This window comes from Caretta caretta, chromosome 5 (genome assembly GCF_965140235.1).
Source record: "Caretta caretta isolate rCarCar2 chromosome 5, rCarCar1.hap1, whole genome shotgun sequence".
Taxonomy (NCBI): domain Eukaryota; kingdom Metazoa; phylum Chordata; order Testudines; family Cheloniidae; genus Caretta; species Caretta caretta.
The window spans coordinates 111,681,051-111,700,959 of NC_134210.1; the positions used below are offsets into that span (position 1 = coordinate 111,681,051).

The 19,909-nt window shown below is 38.1% G+C and overlaps 1 protein-coding gene across 4 annotated transcripts in view; it reads left to right on the top strand.

The window, feature by feature from the left end:
• CNTLN (centlein) overlaps positions 1-19,909 on the top strand; it is a 282,930-nt gene that overhangs the window by 82,338 nt on the left and 180,683 nt on the right. For all 4 annotated transcript variants that reach the window (XM_048849837.2, XM_048849838.2, XM_075128810.1 and 1 more), the window contains 3 exons: positions 2,448-2,582; positions 3,172-3,351; positions 8,764-8,901. In XM_048849837.2, the coding sequence (XP_048705794.2) occupies positions 2,448-2,582; positions 3,172-3,351; positions 8,764-8,901 (453 nt within the window). The remainder of the gene's footprint in view (positions 1-2,447; positions 2,583-3,171; positions 3,352-8,763; positions 8,902-19,909) is intronic.

Consider the following 19,909-nt stretch of genomic DNA (forward strand, 5'->3'; position numbering starts at 1 on the left):
CTGGGAGTGGCTAAGTCATTATGCAAGGTAGCCTGTTTCCTCTTGTTTTTTCCTACCCCCCCCCCCCCCCAGATGTTCTGGTTTAACTTGGATTTAAACTTGGAGAGTGGTCAGTTTAGATGAGCTATTACCAGCAGGAGAGTGAGTTTGTGTGTGTATGGGGGTGGGGGGGATGTGAGAAAACCTGGATCTATGCAGGAAATAGCCCGACTTGATTATGTAAAGAGTTGTCACTTTGGATGGGCTAGCACCAGCAGGAGAGTGAATTTGTGTGGGGGGGTGGAGGGTGAGAAAACCTGGATTTGTGCTGGAAATGGCCCACCTGATGATCACTTTAGATAAGCTATTACCAGCAGGACAGTGGGGTGGGAGGAGGTATTGTTTCATATTCTCTGTGTATATATAAAGTCTGCTGCAGTTTCCACGGTATACATCTGATGAAGTGAGCTGTAGCTCACGAAAGCTCATGCTCAAATAAATTGGTTAGTCTCTAAGGTGCTACAAGTACTCCTTTTCTTTTTGCGAATACAGACTAACATGGCTGTTACTCTGAAACCTGACACAGACCCTTTGTTTCTCTCCCTCCTCCCAGCTTTTGAAAGTATCTTGTCTCCTCATTGGTCATTTTGGTCAGGTGCCAGCGAGGTTACCTTTAGCTTCTTAACCCTTTACAGGTGAGAGGAGCTTTCCCCTGGCCAGGAGGGATTTCAAAGGGGTTTACCCTTCCCTTTATATTTATGACACCCTTTACAGGTGAGAGGATTTTTCCTCTGGCCAGGAGGGATTTTAAAGGGGTTTACCCTTCCCTTTATATTTATGACAGGAGCAGAACATTGTTGCATTGCTCTAGGAGAAGTCTGAACAGGAGGTTGTGACTCCATGAGCCTCCCTGAGTCACAATCTCCATCCTGGTTCCACAGCTGCTCCACGGAGGAGTAATCTGTGCTGGGTATACAGCAGGTGAAGCACATGTTTTTTAGCATGCAGGCACATCTACACTTACCAGGGTGTTGGGCAGTCTCTGCTTCTCCTGCCCACCTGTGTGAGGTGATGGTCGGGGGGAGTGTAATGGCTTTAAAGAACCCACTTCTGCTCCTGTACTGCTCCCCAAGGTGCCACAATTTGGTCCTGTAATTGCCAGGGATTTGGCTTTCAGTTGTGTGGTGACAGCTATTTTTCACGTTGTTTGGTAGGCTCAGTTTTCAGGCTAGTAGGTTTTGCGTAAATTTCAAGACCCTAAGTATGGTACCATTACCAGTTTTATGTTTATGTTTAGGTTTGAATGCTCAGCATAAATGTTCTCTGTTCCTTTCATGTCTGTGACATGAGCTGTGATTCAGTATTAAATGTTTAATTTAATACAAGGCACATTGTCAGGTTAAAAATCATGTTTTAAAAATATTCCTTACCCATGCTACCAATTAGGACAATTAAAAACAATCTAATTTATTTTTCACCTTTTGGTGCTCATTGCTTACCTTATACATTTATTACAGCGTCAACAATGAAAAGAAACAAGCCAGCTTTACTTTTGTTTCCAGTCGTTTTCATTGTCTGGCTCTTAAGCACTACCACAGTATTGTCAACTCTGCAGGAAAAGGTTTCAATCCAAGCAAAATTTCACCTTCATTAAAAAACAGACAAAACCAGTGAAAATATTTCTTTTAACATTAGGTTTTATAATTTTTTATATATGCAATGTGAACTTTTTAGAGATGGTTACTGTAATAAATTAGGTTTTTGAATAAAAATGAGAAGTAATAGCCTTCAGTTATGATCTGGGAGGCTGTAAAATAAATATTTTAAGAGACTAAAAAGTGCAAAATTTAGCAGGGAACCGTGGGTTTCTTCTAACAGCTGTAAGGTTTTATTATGTACAGTACACTAATTATTTTCTTTGCACAATAGTGTCTTAATTGCTTTGAGCTGCAAATTCCATTAGACTTACTACTTTCACAATATAACTGATTTGTATCATACTATTTTTTATTTCTCTCAATTAATCGTTGTTTCTCATTATTTTCATGAATTGTGGAGAAGAGACAATTTCACTTTTTGGCTAGAATTCAGATATCCTAAAAATGAAAGTGCAAAAGTGGTCCATTTTATTCTTAATCCCTAACCAAAAATATCAACTCTGCAAACCATTTCATCTTCCGAGACTAGACCAAATAATTTCTGTTTGATTCTGTATTTCATGGGCTCTTGTGTCCAGTAGCAATAACATATTCAGTTCTGCATTCCTTGCCCTCCCTTATTTTAATATGTTATACAGTGCTACAATTTGTAGTATGATTTAAATAGTGATACAGTAACAAGAATGAGGTAAAACCACATATGATTGAAAATTACATGAAAAAATTTAAGCCTTTAACAATGAAAGCAAATGCATATTCTATTACAGACTTTGACTGTCTTTTTAATGAATTTTCATTTTTGTTAAACAGAGAGCATCAGGACAACAACAGGAGATTAACAACTTGGTACAGAGAAAAATTGCTGTAGATGAGGAAAATGCTCTCTTGAAGAATGAATTCAGTAATTTGCAGCAGAAATTTAAAGATAAAAGTCAAGAACTTAAGGTATATTGACTTGTACATAGTTGTATAGGACCATAGCTTTGAAGTACTTCTTTAAGCAGTGTCAGTCTTTGTGGCACAGAAAGTGACAAGCTTGGAGGAAAAATTGCCTTAGGCCTTGCTAGACCTTACAGTTTTCTCACACACCAACTCTGAGAAAGATGCTTTAAAGCTACAAATCCAAGCTTTATAACTTTCAGATAAATAGTTAATGATGGAAATGGAGCAAAGAAAGTAGGAGTGTGAAGATGTGGCTTCTTGTAATTAGATTCTGATGGGACTGGCATTATTAATTGATTAAGCCGAGGTCTGGGAGGATATGTCTGTGTGGGTCTCAAAAATAGCTGGGGACAGCATCAAAGGCAGCTTGATCAATTAATGGGCTCTTTGCAAATGTGTACTCATCAAAGCTGTCATCCAGCTAAAAAATATGACCCTTCCACCTGCATGAAGGAGGCCAATAAAAGTACACAGGTGACCTTGGCCATCAAATATAGAAGAAGCTGCTGTGAGGGTAAAACTGCACAGTTTATATTTGCTGATTAGTTCTCACTTTTTTTTGTTTATCGGCCCTTGTGGTACTGTTCTACAGGACACTAAGGAGTGTGCACAGAAGAAAGAAGAGCAAAACAGACTGGTTATAAAAAATCTGGAGGAGGAAAATGAGGGATTAAATACACGCTGCGCTGACCTGCTAAATGACCTGGAGAAACTGAGGAAGCAGGAGGCACAATGGAGAATAGAAAAATCTGGTGTTGATGCCAAAATAAAGGTATGAGATGGAATGGACTACTGGATATTATTTCAGAACTAACTTCTCCCAGGCACTTGCACTACATGTTATTTTCTTTAAATAACAAGTTATATATTCAAATCTACCAGTGGGGACTGACATTCATTTACATTCCTTCACTTAAGACCCACAGCTTTTTAAAAATTGATGTTGCCAAGCAGGAAACTGACTTCAAATAATCATCCTAAAATGTAATCATTAAAAGATAAGATATTGGAGTCTGAGATAAAAGGTAATTCTTTAAAAACAGCTTTTAAAATCTTCTCATTTAAGATTTTTTTTCTCAATTGCAATTTAATATAATTTGATTGTAGTGGACTTGATATTTGCTATTTTGTAAGATGGTTTTACGAACTTTTCAACTATAGTTTTGAATACATTGCATCTTAGCCTCCAGAGGGCTCCACTCTTCGTGAAAGGTTTTTTCACTGCATATCATATTTAAAAAGTTATATTCATTGTTTGATAAATGTGTTGTTGCTTTTTCGTTTCATTTGGATGCTTCCTACAGAATGTCACACTGTGCTGAAATGTGTAATACTTCCAGTTTTTAATTCCTTACCAGTCTTTCTCATGAAAACTGGCATGTCTTTTTAAAATATTTCTAAGTAATAAGTCACAAATGCTAGTATCAAACCGTTTGTTAGTGTTTGTATGTGTATTTATATAAAGTTTATGTATTTTTGTATTATTCAGTCTAAGGTGCATTAAATACATATATTCTTTTTTTATATAAAATGCATCATCTCCTGATATACTGTATGTCATAAACAGCACAACTTTGGCTTGTACAGAAATGTTTAATATTTTTCATGGCAATTTAGTGGTAGTGTAGCGTACAATGATGTAGGGCCCTTTGATCCCAGGGAGAGAGAAACATGGAATGCTGCAGAGGCAGTCCACTGAACCCTGTGCTCTTTACTGACGCCCATGGCTGTTTTAGACATGGTACTAAAAAGCTTTAAGAGCATTTCATCCCTCATAAAACAGAAGATTAGTTACTTAAATCCAAGGCCCATGGTTGTCTGGAAGGTTTGTATCCATTCCCAGGACTCTATGAAGGGCTTGGAGTTCCTCAAAGGGAAAACTTCACTAATAACAGTATATATTAGAATGATTTAATTAATTTTCAGGCTGTCAGTTATGTTGTTGCAGCATCTCTAATAAATTGTTGCAAATAATTTAACTCCCCATAATTTCCCATTACACCAATGAAAAGAGTAAAATCAAAATTCTTTGGGTTGATTTTATGGCAGCTAAAGTATACCATAAAGAGAAGGAGGTTTGTTATAATGGTGTGAGCACAGGAGTAGGGGTAATCAACTCCAGCTTGAGCACTGACTCTCTCTGTAAAGTTGGTCAAGTCACTTGACCGCTCTACTTCAATTTGCCTCATCTGTAAGGTGGGTATAATAATTCTTATCTCACAAGACTATTGTGAAGATTATTAATTGATCTTTCTAAAGGGCTTTTAAGAGGAAAAATGTTGTATATGCACCAAGTAATGATAATGTGCTTTACTTCAGAAAAAACAGATACATTTAAACTTTATTATGTACACATGGATTTAAGAAACTTTGTTTTGCTAAAACAGTTACCTTATTCATGATTATAGTACTTATGCATAAATTAGCTATAAATATTTGCTTGACGTTTTAATGGATTCCAGTTTGAATTAATTTCTTCCTCTGTTCTGTTCATTCTCCCATTTCCATTACCAGACATTTTCAAGAATATGTATTGGATGCCAGATTTGTTTTTAACAGGGCCCTATTAAACAGGATGAGAAATAATACCCTTACCCCAAAGGACAAATATGAGATTATCAACTTGTACTGTCTTGGTCTGAAAATGATCAGTTCTCCCAGTGTAACATGTTTCGTAAATGCTTTTAATAACAGTGTTTTTAAAATGGCAAAATAAGTAACAGGATTTTTTATTGTCAGTGTGTTGATTTTAAGTGATTGTAAAAATGGCAAAGTAGGGGTCCATATTCATTGTCTCTGAATGATTTCCATATAAAATTGGCTGTGTTTAGAAGTGAAATGTTATTTTTCTTAAACGCCGGCTAAGCTACTGAATCTGGTATCTGGAAGTCAAGCTGGGATCTCTTTGGCTTGTGCATTTGCACTGGTAAAAAAGATCATTGTTGTTAATTTTGTTAACAAGGGATCCAGAAACAGTCCACCTCACTCTCCATAGTCCTCCTGAATCCAATTGTACAGCACCCAGAGGGAGAATAAGATTAAAACTAATAAACGTAAAACATCCTAAAACTTTACTTTTAAAATCTCTTCTGTAGATATTAAATATTTTAGTTCTAAATGTCCTAGGCCCTTTGAAGGTTAGAAGTGACTACTATTTCTCCACTTAGTTAGGTAGGTTTCTCCCCTTTCAATGGGATAAAGCACCGGTTTCTAGCCCCAGAGGGCTTGAGATATCAGGCTTCAAGCAGTGACATTTGTATGTATACAAAAGCTGTCAGTGTTGTCCAGCTATACCAAAAGAAGGACAGGAGACACTTGATATGGTTTTAATCAAGCTGCAATTGTGTTATTAGATGTCTGGGACTACCCGGCAGATAAAAGTGTATAGTGCAGATAACCGCACGTTCATTCAATAACCACCCTGAGGGGCTTCCACCAGTTCCCTTCTTTTTCCATCGAGGTCCCCCAGCCAACCCATTGCTAGTACCTTACCATCCCCACATCCATCCCAAACAAGGATTAAGGTGGGCTATACGAAAGAGGGTTGGCTCTCTGCCGTACCAGTCATAGGAGCCCCGAACTCCCGCAGTCCGCTCCTGTAACCATCACCTCCTGTTTAAGTCCTTTATCAACCGTTTTTTCCGCATACTATACCTTACCTATTGAATACCTGCACTGGACATCCACTCCACTCTTACATAATGAGTTGCAACATATAGTCTAATTCCCTTTACTCCTCACCAAAATGGGGCCCTGCTTCCCCTGAACCTGCTGTGGGGAAGGCAAATAAAAAAAAACAACCCACTTCACCTACACCAATCTGGTGGTGAGGGGGAAAATTTCTTCCCAACCTGCCTAAAAAGGAGCGGCTGCCCACAGCAGGTCGTAACAGAACCTGGTATTTTGCCACCTCAAGGGGAGGGAGGGTGGGTGCTGCTTCGCCTGCACTAGTGAAAAGGGGCTTCTCCCTCCTGGGCTTTTCCCTTTTCAACTCCTCAGCCCTTCCAGTCTCAGAGGATAAGTCAGTGTTGTCATGCTGACCCACTCCCCCTTTTGCAGCACCTTCTGAGCCTCTTTCCCCCCCAACCCGAAAAGTAATGTGGTGAAAAGTGAGTGATAAATACAAGGTGGATTGATTTAAATCAAAGCAATTTTAATCACTGATTTTAATCATGATTTAAGTCAGCAAGGTGAAAACTTTGATTTTAAATAATCGATTTTAATCTTGTTTTGTATTTGTACTTCAGTTATTTTCTAATTGTTTGGTAACCATTAAAATATGTTGATTTACAACTAAATATTGCCTTTACGCTAAATGGTGCTTTCTTTTTGCTAACCAGGAGGATATACTAACTATAAACATTTATTTAAGCTACTTGTATAGATTAACTTGCATTTATTCTGATTCTTAATTTTTAAATTTTTTTTAGAAAATGTTGCATGATGCATATCTTAGTTACTAGATGATTAATTTTTTATTGACGATTTGTGTCAAGCTGTATTTGGATGGAAATTCAAATTCAATTAAAATGTGCAAAAACAGCATTCAGTTTTTTTAATTATATATAAATATAAGGAATAAAAAGATTTTCAAAGCATGTTTTGCAACTCCCAACTGGTTTCTTAAATTTGAATGAACTAACCATTGAACTGAAGTAGTTGAATAAACTGAAGTGAACAAAATATTCTCTGCACCTGCAGAAGAGGCTACTGCTGTCAAAAGCTGGTTTGGCATTCAATGAAATCTGGTTCTAAGCGATTAGCCAATGACTTCCACTAGTTCAGTGGTTTGACTTTCTTTAAAATTTGGTATAACATATGTACTACTTAATGTTTTTTATTTAATTTTATATTTAATGTAAATAATTTTAATATATTATTATAAGTTTAGACCTTAACATAGGTTGTCAATTTCAAATTTGACTTTAAATCGGTTTATTCTTTAAAAGTACAAATCTGTATTTAATTTAAACAGAAAAACTGATATAAATAAAAAAATCTGATTTAATTTTTTTAAGTAGTCAATTTTTACTCACCCCATTTTTTATCAATCACATTTATCATATGCCTTTCCAGTTTATCACATATGCCTTTATGAATCTTGTTTGTGTACAGCATAGACCTAATTCTCACTTGTGCTAAGGCCTTTTACACTCCTCTGGTAGCATAAAGTGGTGTTGAAGTGGGTAGGAACAGCATCCTGATGAGAATTCTCCTATGCAGGGGATTTCCCTGGCTTGAATAGAACTGGTGTAAAGACTCTATATAGACCCTGCTCTCAGCCTCCAGGTGGATCAGGAGCATGGCCCTGCAATATGGGTGTTTTCTGTTTCCCAGAGCCCATTGTGGGCCATTGGAAGCCAAGCAAAAGTTAATGTACCCCTGTGGACTGTCTAATTTACACTGGGGACGGGGCAGGTTCCTGCACAATCCCAGAATATGAGGAATGCAAAAGTGATTTAAAGCCACCTTTGTTCCCCTTCCCAAGTCCAAACATGGAATAAATGAGAATCTGACCCAATGCCTGGTTGTGCATAGTCTCTGATTTACCCCTTGAGAGTGTAGGGCTACCACTTTTCCTGCAGGCAGCTTGGCTTCAGTCCTATTGGGAACAATGAGAGGCACTGGACATCTTTAAGAACATTCTGTAGCTTCATATCTCCATTGAGATAATGGGAAATGGTGGGTATTTTGACAGAAGCCAATTCTCCCTGAGTTTTTCTCAACTCTGTAGAACACAATGAGGAAAAAAGTATGAAAAAAAATTAAATGCCTTTAAAAATCAGTTTCCTTTAATCCAAGCCTGCAAACACTAAAATAGTTGATTTATAATGTTAGGGTTTTTGCATAATGTCACTACAGGACACAGCTATGGTAGTTTGGGTGCTTTAGATGCACATTTCCATGCTTTACCATGTTTGGTTTTCATTTAAATTTCCTGGGTTTATAGTTCTTGGTTTTGGAATAATTAGAATCTTGCAGTAATGATTTTACCTTGTTCATAAGTTCTTTTCTCCATTACTCCATCTTAACATAGTTTTTGTCTGGGGGGGCAGGGAGAGGAAGGGAAGGAGGGAGGGAGAGAGAAAGTGTGTGTGTAGGGAATAATTGTATGTTCTTTGTAGTTTTTAACTCTTACTGGCTCCCGTGCTTTTTAATATATTGCAAAATTAATTCTTTACAGAATTTGGAAACGGATTTAACAGAGGCAAGAAAACAAATGGAAGACTTGAACACTAAATGCAGTGACTTGTCATCACAAGCAGTTGTTAAACAGACTGAATTAGCACAAAAGGATTGTGATGTGGCCAGAGTTAGGCAAGTATTTCACATCTCCATTTGCTAAATAAGCTAATCACTTGCAATATTTTTAATGACATTATTTTATGATTTGGAAGAAATATCTTGTTATCACAGCTACTTTTGCAAAACAATGTATTGTAATACCAGCCTATTTTGTAAGATTCACACGTTATCTTGGAAATTTTTGGATAGCTAGCCTTGGAATCTACTATTTATGCAAACTATTTTTGTTCCTTTTGCCTTTTGTGACGTTCAGTTTTTTACAGAAGGGATGGACATTATTAAAAATTACACTTCTGTAATTAGCATTGGGTCAGAGAGTTGTCAATCTCCACTGCAAGTTGCAAAATACCAGTATGATTAGTAACATAAGCAATTAATTTGAGAGGCTAAATGCCCTAAACCTACAAAAGTTTCAAACCTAACTTTAACTTTTTAATTAGAATCAAGTCTGACAGGTCAACAGAAGTCTACGCAAGCCTTTGCTAAAGGTTTAAAATGCTGTGATTTAAGCTTTATCTGAAGTCTCACACATCTTTTTATTAGGCTGAATCTGGAGGATTAGTGCTGCATATTTGAGATGTGTAGAAGAAATGAAAGATAGGCCGAATTATATGAAATGACTAGGTTATTAAAATCATCAAAATGACAGCAGTGGCAGAAGACATCCAACAGGTTTAAGCGGATTGATGAGAAGTAGTCCATTCTTTTTCTCTTATTTACATAGTTCCATAGGAGTACACAGTGCTGTCTGGTAGAAGGGCAGTGTTAGACAAATAGTATCCCTTGCCCAAAAGAGCTTACATTCCAGGAGCACTAGTTGGAATGGGGCAAATAAAACAGATCAATATGATATATAGATAGCAGTCATTGCAGTTGGAATGCTTATTCTTCATAGTTTTCAACCACTAATAATTTCACCATAGGGAATAAGTCTTTTGTCTTTAAAGAAAAATGAGAAATGAGATCTTTGTAATTTTTATGTAACTTAATTTGTCTTCCTGGGATTAGTGTAGGGCAGGGGTGGGCACACTACAGCCCATGGGTGGCATCTGGCCTGTTAGACTATTTAATCCAGCCCTTGAGCTCCCGTTGGGGAGCAGGGTTGGGGGCTGGGGTTGCCTTGCCCCGCTCCACGCATGCAGTGGCTCCAGATGGCTCCCAGAAGAAGGGGCAGCCAGGGGGCTCCACACACTGCGCCTGCCCCAAGAGCTGGCTCTGCAGCTCCCATTGGCCAGGAACTGCTGCCAATGGGAGCTGCGGGGGCGGTGCCTGCAGACTGCGCCCCATGGTAGCCGGACGGGGACATGCCACTGCTTCCGGGAGCTACTGGACATAAGCGCTGCCGGGACTCTTCAGCCCTGAGCCCCTCTCCCTAAACCCCAACCCCCTGTCCCAGCCCTGATCCCCCTCCTGCCCTTCAGACCGCTCGGTCCCAGCCCAGAGCACCTTTCTGCATCCCAAACCCCTCATCCCTGGCCCCAGCCCAGGGCCCACACCTCCAGTCAGAGCTCTGACCCCCTCCCACATTCCAACACTGTGCCCGAGCCCCCTCCCGCACCCTGAACTCATAATTTCTGGACCCAACCCAGAGCCCACACCCCCAGCTGGAGCCCTCACCCTCTCCTGTACCCTGAGCCTCCACCCTCTCCTGTACCCTGAGCCTCAATTTTGAGAGCATTCATGGTCCGCCATACAATTTCCATACTGAGATATGGCCCTCAGGCCAAAAAGTTTGCCCACCCCAGTCTAGCATCGCTATTGAAAAAGATGTCCCTAGTTATTTTCATGTTTAAAAGTCATAAATTCAGGATCTCAGTGGTTAACAAAAATACAAGAATGGTATGTAAACACGAAAGATTTTAATAGCCCGATCTATGGAAAGACAAGCTGATGGAATTTGTAAACTTTATCAAAAGGCTGACAGACTTTAAAATATTCCTGAATATATTGTTGTACTAGAACTATGCTTCTCTGTGGCCCAAGATATCTATGGTGTGAGCGTATAGGGGTGGGAAAGGACACTTTCAAAGCAGGTAATCAAAGCTGACAAAGTTACTACACATTTTCTGCGGGAACAGCATGTTGCAAACTGAGTTGGCCATGCCAGAGGACCTTAAAATCTCTTGACATACATTTTACAATATCCACTACAAGTCAGAACTTGCTAAATATAGACACTTGCTCATTTTACAAGCTTTGCTAGGCCCACAGCTATAGTTGGAGCAGTGAGGTATCACAGGTAAACTCTTATGAAACTTTGAATTTTAAAAAAGTAACTTTGCCACCCATTGAACTTGAGTGAATGTTGAAAATATACATCAGTATTTTAAGAAAAAAGTATATAAAGAAATTCTAAGCTGTGTTTATATGTATTTTCAAGTATTTTGTTTGTTTGTATGGGAAGGCAGAAATAAGGTCTCCCGAACAGCCTTAACTATGATACTGTCATTCCAAATTTATGAAACAAAATTGCACCCACTACTTTCACAATATGAGTCTATTCCCCCACTTCCATATCTCTTTGTCTGTAGGGCTTTAAATAGACCCAACTGCATCCGATGAAGTGAGCTGTAGCTCACGAAAGCTTATGCTCAAATAAATTTGTTAGTCTCTAAGGTGCCACAAGTACTCCTTTTCTTTTTGCCAGTTGCCATAGGATCTAGGTGCTGAATCTTCACATTACCACATTCCATCAGAATATAGTCAGTTGACCACAATATTTACACAACTTTCCTTTATACATATGCTCCTCATCTTTTTTATTATTATTCTTAGTCATCTTTCTAGGTACATTATAAAATATGTTTTCCTTTTATGAGTAGTTTTCTGAAATATTATAATTTGCCAAGATTTGTTTGTAAAAGGGCATTATTTGTTCTGTTTGGGGGGCATATTTCATGTTCCATATAGAAATTCTTTAAGGATTTTTACTGCTGCATCTCATGATACTGGGGTGGGGGCAAAATTATCCCATTTTGGATAGTTAAGACTTCTGTTTCAAACTAAGGCAGTTTAAGCATTTTGGTTTTTGCTGTGCTTCATTATGAAGTGTTCAGCAAAAACTACTGAAATTAGAAAAGGACTGGTTGGATGTGAATGTTGCATGCCTTGAGAGGCATATGTATATACATCAATTCGCAATTAAGTCTCTTCCTTTTCTCTGACTTGTCATAGAAAAGAGCTACACACTTGTCCTTGGCATTTCTACTGTGGCACATGCACAAGTTCCAAATTTTTAGTATTACTTTAATGTTGCTTATTTTTATTCCTTATTTTTGTTTCTAAAGTAATAGCTCACATTCTCTCATCTTGTTTATATACTATCTTTTCTACTAGGTCTTTTTTTAGTATAGTATATGATCGTGATGTGGAAAAACTTCTCTATTTTTAAAGTTAATTAAAAGATCTACAGAGCATGGGAAAAAATAAAATGTGTGCCATAATCAGGTCTGTTTGATAAAGAACTTTTAAATATATCAAACCTCCCAAACCACCAAAAAACTTTTCCATAGGGTATAGCCAATCCTTGCCTGTAGCATCTTTGCACAGCTGGCATAACATATAGGGATATATAATGGCAGGGTTGGAAAATGCAGTAGAAAACTGTAACCATTTATAGAGCGCTGCAGAGAAAAATAAAACCTAAGTAAGGAAAACAAATAGCTGTGTTCTAGTTTAAGCTAAAGCCCAACAATAGACATAAGAGGATGGAGTTTACTCTAGGAGAATATCTAATGACAGATTCTGACCAGGCATGACACAAGCTATACCTGCTGGCTTTCCACTCCAGGAAGCTGTTAGAGCAGAAGCGTCATCTTGTCTCTGTGCTGGCTTCCTTGACTGTTGCTACTGTGGCCCAGAACCAGATGATGATCTTTCAACCTGAATAGAACAGTGTAGAATAAAGTACTCAGTGCCTATTTAGTCAGAAAATGTTTGTGGTAGCACAATTAAATACAATAACACAGAGTCCTCCAGTATCACTATGCATATAACTAAACACCATTAACAGGGAAGTCAAGATGGAATAATCTCTTTTTAAAAACTTCCCTGTGTTCTATGTCAGAAGAAAAAAAGAACTATTAATGGTTTAATAAAATAAAATAAATATGTTCTAGTCGCTCAAGGCCTCAGTGCCTTATTCTTCTGAAACAATGTTCATTTTTTAATGTCAGCAAAAAATGGAAAATTCCTCTGTAGGCAGGAAAAAAAAATCCCCCCCTCCTCCCCAAAATCCATTTCAGGATTTTATGGGCTTAAAAGGACACACTTATTCCCTTAGTTGCAAATCTCTTCTTCTTAGACACCAAAACAGAAGCACCATCTAATCAAATTAATCCCAAACATCTTGCTTGGTAGAAAAGCCAAGAGATCTGGCTTCCTTCTTTCAGCATCTTGGTTTGCACATGTTAGAGGGAGAGCTAAGAAAGATAATAGCAGATTCCCTTTTAGTTGACAGGCATATAACAGGGTGATATTCTGTCTGCATTTAATCTTGCCATAATTTTTCAAGTCAATTGGAGTCGAAGGACTTCAGACGTCCTGGTGTACACACCCTGGTGCTCCATTTATTTTGAGTACACAAATTCATGTTTTTTTCACGAAATCCTGCATTTTGCTAGTGAGAATTTTTTTCTTTCTTTGAACTATGCAATAATTCTTCATTTGATCTCTGAGAAAACTTTTTGTAATTAAATTGCTTTCTCCTCTGGCATATTAAAAGTTACAAGGATTTTCAGAATCACCCAGCACTGGGCTTACTGTGCTCCCATTGACTCCAGTGGGAGCAGTGTTAGAGCAACATTGAACTTTTTTGAATATCCACCCAGTATCAATTACTCGGTCTGAAGATCAATATTTATTATAAACTTCTGTGCCAAATCCAATCTTTTGTTTGTTAAATATAATTTTTTAAGATCTGTGGAAAGATAGTTCTCATGGGTATCCTTGCTATACAACAGGTGTTTTAGAGAAGCTGCCACCTTCCTTGATGCACTGGCTTTAAAAGGTTCCTGTTTTAACTGGCATTTTTTGGAAGATACCAGAATCACAAAGAACCGAAAGGGCAGAAATACTGCCAAAAGCAGGGTGGGCAGGAGCAGCTCTGAAATGCATCTTCCTTGCCATTAGTTCATGCTCATCTCCAATGCAAGATCTCTGGATCTCTTCAGAATGCACAAGAACATTTCTATGTCCTAGAAGGCTTAAATCCTGTTGTTGGCCTTCAGAACATCACAATTCTTCTGTCCCAAGATTTCAGTGTTGAATTTCAGAGATCTTCTTTTAAAGTTGTGTTGAGTCTCAGGATTTAGGCTTAAATGTGTGCTGTCTGTTTAAGCCAAAGTGATTCATGTCTCTTGGATACACAGAGCTGTTAGCTCAAGAGATGGTAGTACCCTCTAACCCATCAGTGGGCGCCAAGTGCCGTTGCAACACACCAAGCTAGTAATGCTCAGAACACATGAGTTCCATCATTGCTGCTATACAGTCAGGGATTTTCAGCTCATTTGCTTTGGTATACACTCAAAGCTATTTCACAATGCCCTGAAAAGACTTAAGTGACAGCGCCTGACACTGTGGGTATCAGGTGGTGCAACCTAGAGACTTAGTACTTTACTTTAAGTCCCTCAGTATTTGGGGTAAAACGTTGGAAGATGCAGCTCAGGCAAAGCCCCACACACTGGCCATTATTGGGAAAATAAACAAAACCAGCAAATGTCAACAAAGATGATGGATATGATGAGTATTTTTAATTGATATGTCCAGCTTTTTGATTGACAGCAGTTGCTCATTTTACTTAAATCACTGGGAAGCCACATGTTCGCTTGCAACAGTTAGTATGTACAGGGCAACATGTGTTCAACATCTTTTGGTATGGTTGGGATAAATCTTTAATGCATATTCAATTCAGATATAAATACTAGCATTTTCCAGAATTCATATTAATCAAATAAATGAACCCACACGCTAAATAGCACTATAGTGAATCTTAAATACCTAAAATGGCTGTTGCCAGGAGGCGGTGGCCATTTTAAGCATGTTATAATTATGTCTGCAGCTCCTCCATGTTCAGTTCTCCTGGCACGGTTCCCTCAGATTAACCCTTTCCCCATCCTTAATGGCCAAATAAATATTTCACTATGTCCATGGAGTCAAAGTACCCCTTCTGTTAGCCAGCTCCCTTCCTCTGTTACCAGAATTCCCACCCCATGTCCATGTTTTTTTAGTGGTTACGTCATCTGTGCCACCCTAAAAATGAGTGGTTATCAGTATTCAGTAAATATTGATAACATCCTATTCAGTATTATTTGACTTTTAAAAATGTGTTCTTCCTATCTCCTTGGTCTTCAGTAACATGTATGTATGTATGTGATATATATATCAATCAATGTGTGTGTGTGTACATATATATGTAAAATATCACTTGGGTGTATGCTTAAATCTATCTCTCTAAAGGGAAGCAATTAGGCATATGCCTAACTTAAAGCATATGCAAAGTTCTTTTCTGAATAACGCTACTGTCCTGAATTGGGAGCCAAGAGACAACTGGTATGCAACTTGTTATCCTCTTGCTTAATCTCTTACTAAAGAAGGCAGTGATTTCTCTGAAATCCAGGAAGTTGCGTTATAAGTTTGGTAGTTGCTATTAAAAGACAACATTTTTCAGAAACTACCATGTGGTAACTGTTTGTAGATGTTGACACTCTCATGGTGACCACTTTAATTTTATAAAATGTAGACACTTGTACCTGAGTGATGATTTAAGTAGTAGAAATGCCCCCCTCCCCACCAAAAACACCCCTAAACCAAAACCATCACATACTACATAAGAACACTTTATTTTCCTGAGGAAATCCTGGGAACTTTATTGTTCATTTTAAATAAGGTGATTTTTTTTTTCTGTAAGAATTCAATGCACATTGGTGCATAAGAAAATGACTGAAGAAGCTAATTGCGAGTATCAGCCACTTCCAGCAATAGTCAGACTGTACTAGGAAAATAAATGAGTATAGAAAAGTAAATCAATTCCAGTGAAGAAACTTGAAGAATCATTGAGGAAGGAGGCCTATTCCAAGGCTCAGTCCAAAGAAACACTATCTTGGATGGCAGGCAAAGGTTCCGGTTTTGGTCTAGAATCCTGTTTGGTTTCCCTCTGCATCCCTTTCATAAATAAGGCTCCTACTAACTGGATTGCTGTTTCTGACTGAGCTGAAACACAAAGCAGAAAATGAGTGAAAAGAGTGAAGAAAGACATAAGAGAGAGAAAAATGATACCAAAAAAAAAAAAAAAAAAAAACCAAGTGAAAGGAAGAAGGGGTTGAGGCAAAGACTGGGAAATAAATTGAGAGAAGAAAAAATAGGGCAGAAATGAGGCCTGAAAGTTGGCAACCCACACCGTGATCTTTTTTCTATTACAATTATGTGGGATGCCCAAAATATGCATTTTAGTGTCCCAGTAGAATCCAGTACACTACAACAATTTGTAGCTCTCTCTCCGATATAACTTGCAAATATTTTAGGATCTAGGGAGAAAACTATATTTAAAAAGTAAATTTTGTCGACAAATTTACCCTGCCTAGTCGTTTCCTAGAAGTTGCCTTGCATAGTTGGCACTTGGACGACATTTATCCCACTTCCACTTCCTAATATCCTGGAGATGTGCTGCATTTACTCTTCTATCTCTTTACATTCAAATGGTTACAAAACTGGTTGTAACCTACTAAATTACAGTACTTGCTAGCAACTTCGTCAACTCTGCTCGGGCTCTTTGTTCTAGCTTTGTCATTTAGACATTTACTTCTGTGGGATTAACCTCAAGATCTATAGATACAACTAATATGAAGTTAAAATTTTGAGCTTTGAGAGATCAGCCTTTCATTCGCTCAGCTCCATTAAAGCTGCTAGATTTTGAAAGTTACCCTGTGATCAGCTGCAGTATCCTGCCGTTTGGTTGCTCTACCTCTTCTTACAATGTAATCACTATGCTTCCTATGAAAGTTCGCTCGGCAGGGGAAGGCTTTGACTTTAGCAGCAGTGTGAATGAACAGTAGCAGATGCATGACCTAAAACTCCTGCTGCTGATTTTATTTTAAGTCACCCTCTCCCAGTGGAAACCCCTCCCCCCTTGGCAAACTACTAGAGATTTAGAGCAAGGAGAAGGGAACAGTATCCAATTTTGTGCATAGTTACACTAATGTAAATCTGGAGCAACTTCATTGACTTCAATCTAGTTATTTCAGTTTTACACCATTATAACTGACAATTGAATTTGACTCCAGGAAAGAAACAAGTCATAAAACAGAAGATAATCTAAACTCCTGAGAAACTATCAGAACCAAATTAAAGCAGGCAAAGAGCTTTTTAGAATTTAGATAATGTTTGAGTGAAAATTATGGCCTGAGTGAATCAAATATTACATTTGACAAATAGCTTAAACATAAATGATATCTGATTTGTGCAATTCTTGACTCAATATTGATTTACCCATCTCATGGCAATCTCCCCTTGTCTGATCCCATCTAAGACTTGAGAGGTCAAACTGGCTACTTCTCTGTCCCAACTCCAAACTGAATGAGATTCTATTTTCTAGATTCCCCATCTGGGATTATGTAAAATATACCCACTGGCTTGGTCCTTTAATAGGTTCCAAACTGTGACCTCTGCCCTTTCCTTTCCCAAAAAAGCTGTCTTTATGTTGGCTCATGGGCCTTTGTTGTATATGGTATGATTTTTAATTCTTTTGTGTGGTTTTTGATAATAGCTTTCCATCAACTCAATGAACTTAATTTCTAGATGCATTTAAATTATCCTCTATTAATACGGTTTATCTATATTACAGAGTGTCTGGACAATTTATACAGTAGACTCAATTTACCATTTTACAGTCTGTTTCTGCTTGAGATTTTCTTTTCCATTTTCATTCATAGTTTTTCTGCTGTGTGCAGTGATATATTAATTCTCTCAAATTGTCTACAAAGTAATAGTTTTGAATGCTTAGTAAGGTCAATCCTTCATTAAATATTGGTTTAATTTTTATATTCGTGTTCATTCTGGAATGCTTGTTGTCACAGATGAATTTATTTTGAAAATCTTTTAATTCCTTTGTGTCCTTTTTTGGAGATTTTTCAAAAATGGATATCCTATTCTGGCAAGTTATTTTTCTGGACACCTCTTATCTTTCCAAATTAGAGAATAAAATGTGTTGTCCCAAATAGAATCATAGAACTGGAAGGGACCTCGAGAATTCATCTAGTCTAGTCCCCTGCACTTATGCCAGGACTAAGTATTATCTAGACCATCCCTGACAAATGTTTGTCTAACCTGCTCTTAAAAAGCTCCAATGATGGAGATTCCACAACCTCTCTAGGCAATTTATTCCAGTGCTTAACCACGCTGACAGTTAGGAAGGTTTTTCCTAATGTCTAACCTAAACCTCCCTTGCTGCAATTTAAGCCCATTGCTTCTTGTCCTATCCTCAGTGGTTAAGAAGAACAATTTTGCTCCCTCCTCCTTGTAACAACCTTTTATGTACTTGAAAACTGTCATCATGTCCCCCCTTAGTCTTCTCTTTTCCAGACTAAACAAACCCAGTTTTTTCAATTTTCCCTCACAATCATGTTTTTAGACATTTAACCATTTTTGTTGCTCTTCTCTGGACTTTATCCAATTTATCCACATCTTTCCTGAAATGTCGCGCCCAGAACTGGGCACAATACTCCAGCTCAGGCCTAATCAGTGTGGAGTAGAGCGGAAGAATTACTTCTCGTGTCCTGCTTACAACACTCCTGCTAATACAGCCCAGATGTTTGCTTTTTGTGCAACAGTGTTACACTGTTGACTCCTGTTTAGCTTGTGGTCCGCTATGACCCCCAGATCTCTTTCCATAGTACTCCTTCCTAGGCAGTCATTTCCCATTTTGTATGTGTGCAACTGATTGTTCCTTCCTAAGTGGAGTATTTTGTATTTGTCCTTATTGAATATCATCCTATTTACTTCAGACCATTTCTCCAGTTTGTTCAGATCATTCTGAATTATAAGCTATCCTCCAAAGCACTTGCAACCCCTTGGTATTGTCCACAAACTTTATAAGTGTACTTTCTATACCATTATCTAAATCATTGTTGAAGATATTGAACAGAACCAGACCCAGAACTGATCTCTGCGGGGCCCCACTCGTTATATACTTCCAGCATGACTGTGACCCACTGAGAACTACTCTCTGTTGAACTGTTTTCCAACCAGTTATGCATCCACCTTATAGTAGCTCCATCTAGGTTGCATTTCCCTAGTTTGTTTATGAGAAGGTCATGCGAAACAGTATCAAAAGCTTTACTAAAGTCAAGTTATACCATGTCTACGGCTTTCCTGCATCCACAAGGCTTGTTACCCTGTCAAAGAAAGCTATTAGGTTGGTTTGACATGATTTGTTCTTGACAAATCCATGCTGACTGTTACTTATCACTTTATTATCTTCTAGATGTTTGCAAATTGAGTGCTTAATTATTTGCTCTGTTATTTTTCCTGGTACTTAAGCTGACTGGTCTGTAATTCCCTTATTTTATTCCCTTATTTTATAGATGGGCACTATATTTGCCCTTTTCCAGTCATCTGGAATCTCTCCCATCTTCCATGACTTTTCAAAGATAATCGCCAATGGCTCAGATATCTCCTCAATCAGCTCCTTGAGTATTCTAGGATGCATTTCATCAGGCCCTGGTGACTTGAAGACACCTAATTTGTCTAAGTAATTTTTAACTTGTTCACTCCCTGTTTTAGCCTCTGATCCTACCTCATTTTCACTGGCATTCACTATGTTCGATGTCCAATCATCACCAACCTTCTGGGTGAAAACTAAAACAAAGAAAGGTTTCAGAGTAACAGCCGTGTTAGTCTGTATTCGCAAAAAGAAAATCATGCACATTGTAGGGAGAGTGGTCACTTTGGATGAGCTATTACCAGCAGGATAGTGAGTTTGTGTGTGTGGTTTTTGGGAGGGGGGTGAGGGGGTGAGAGAACCTGGATTT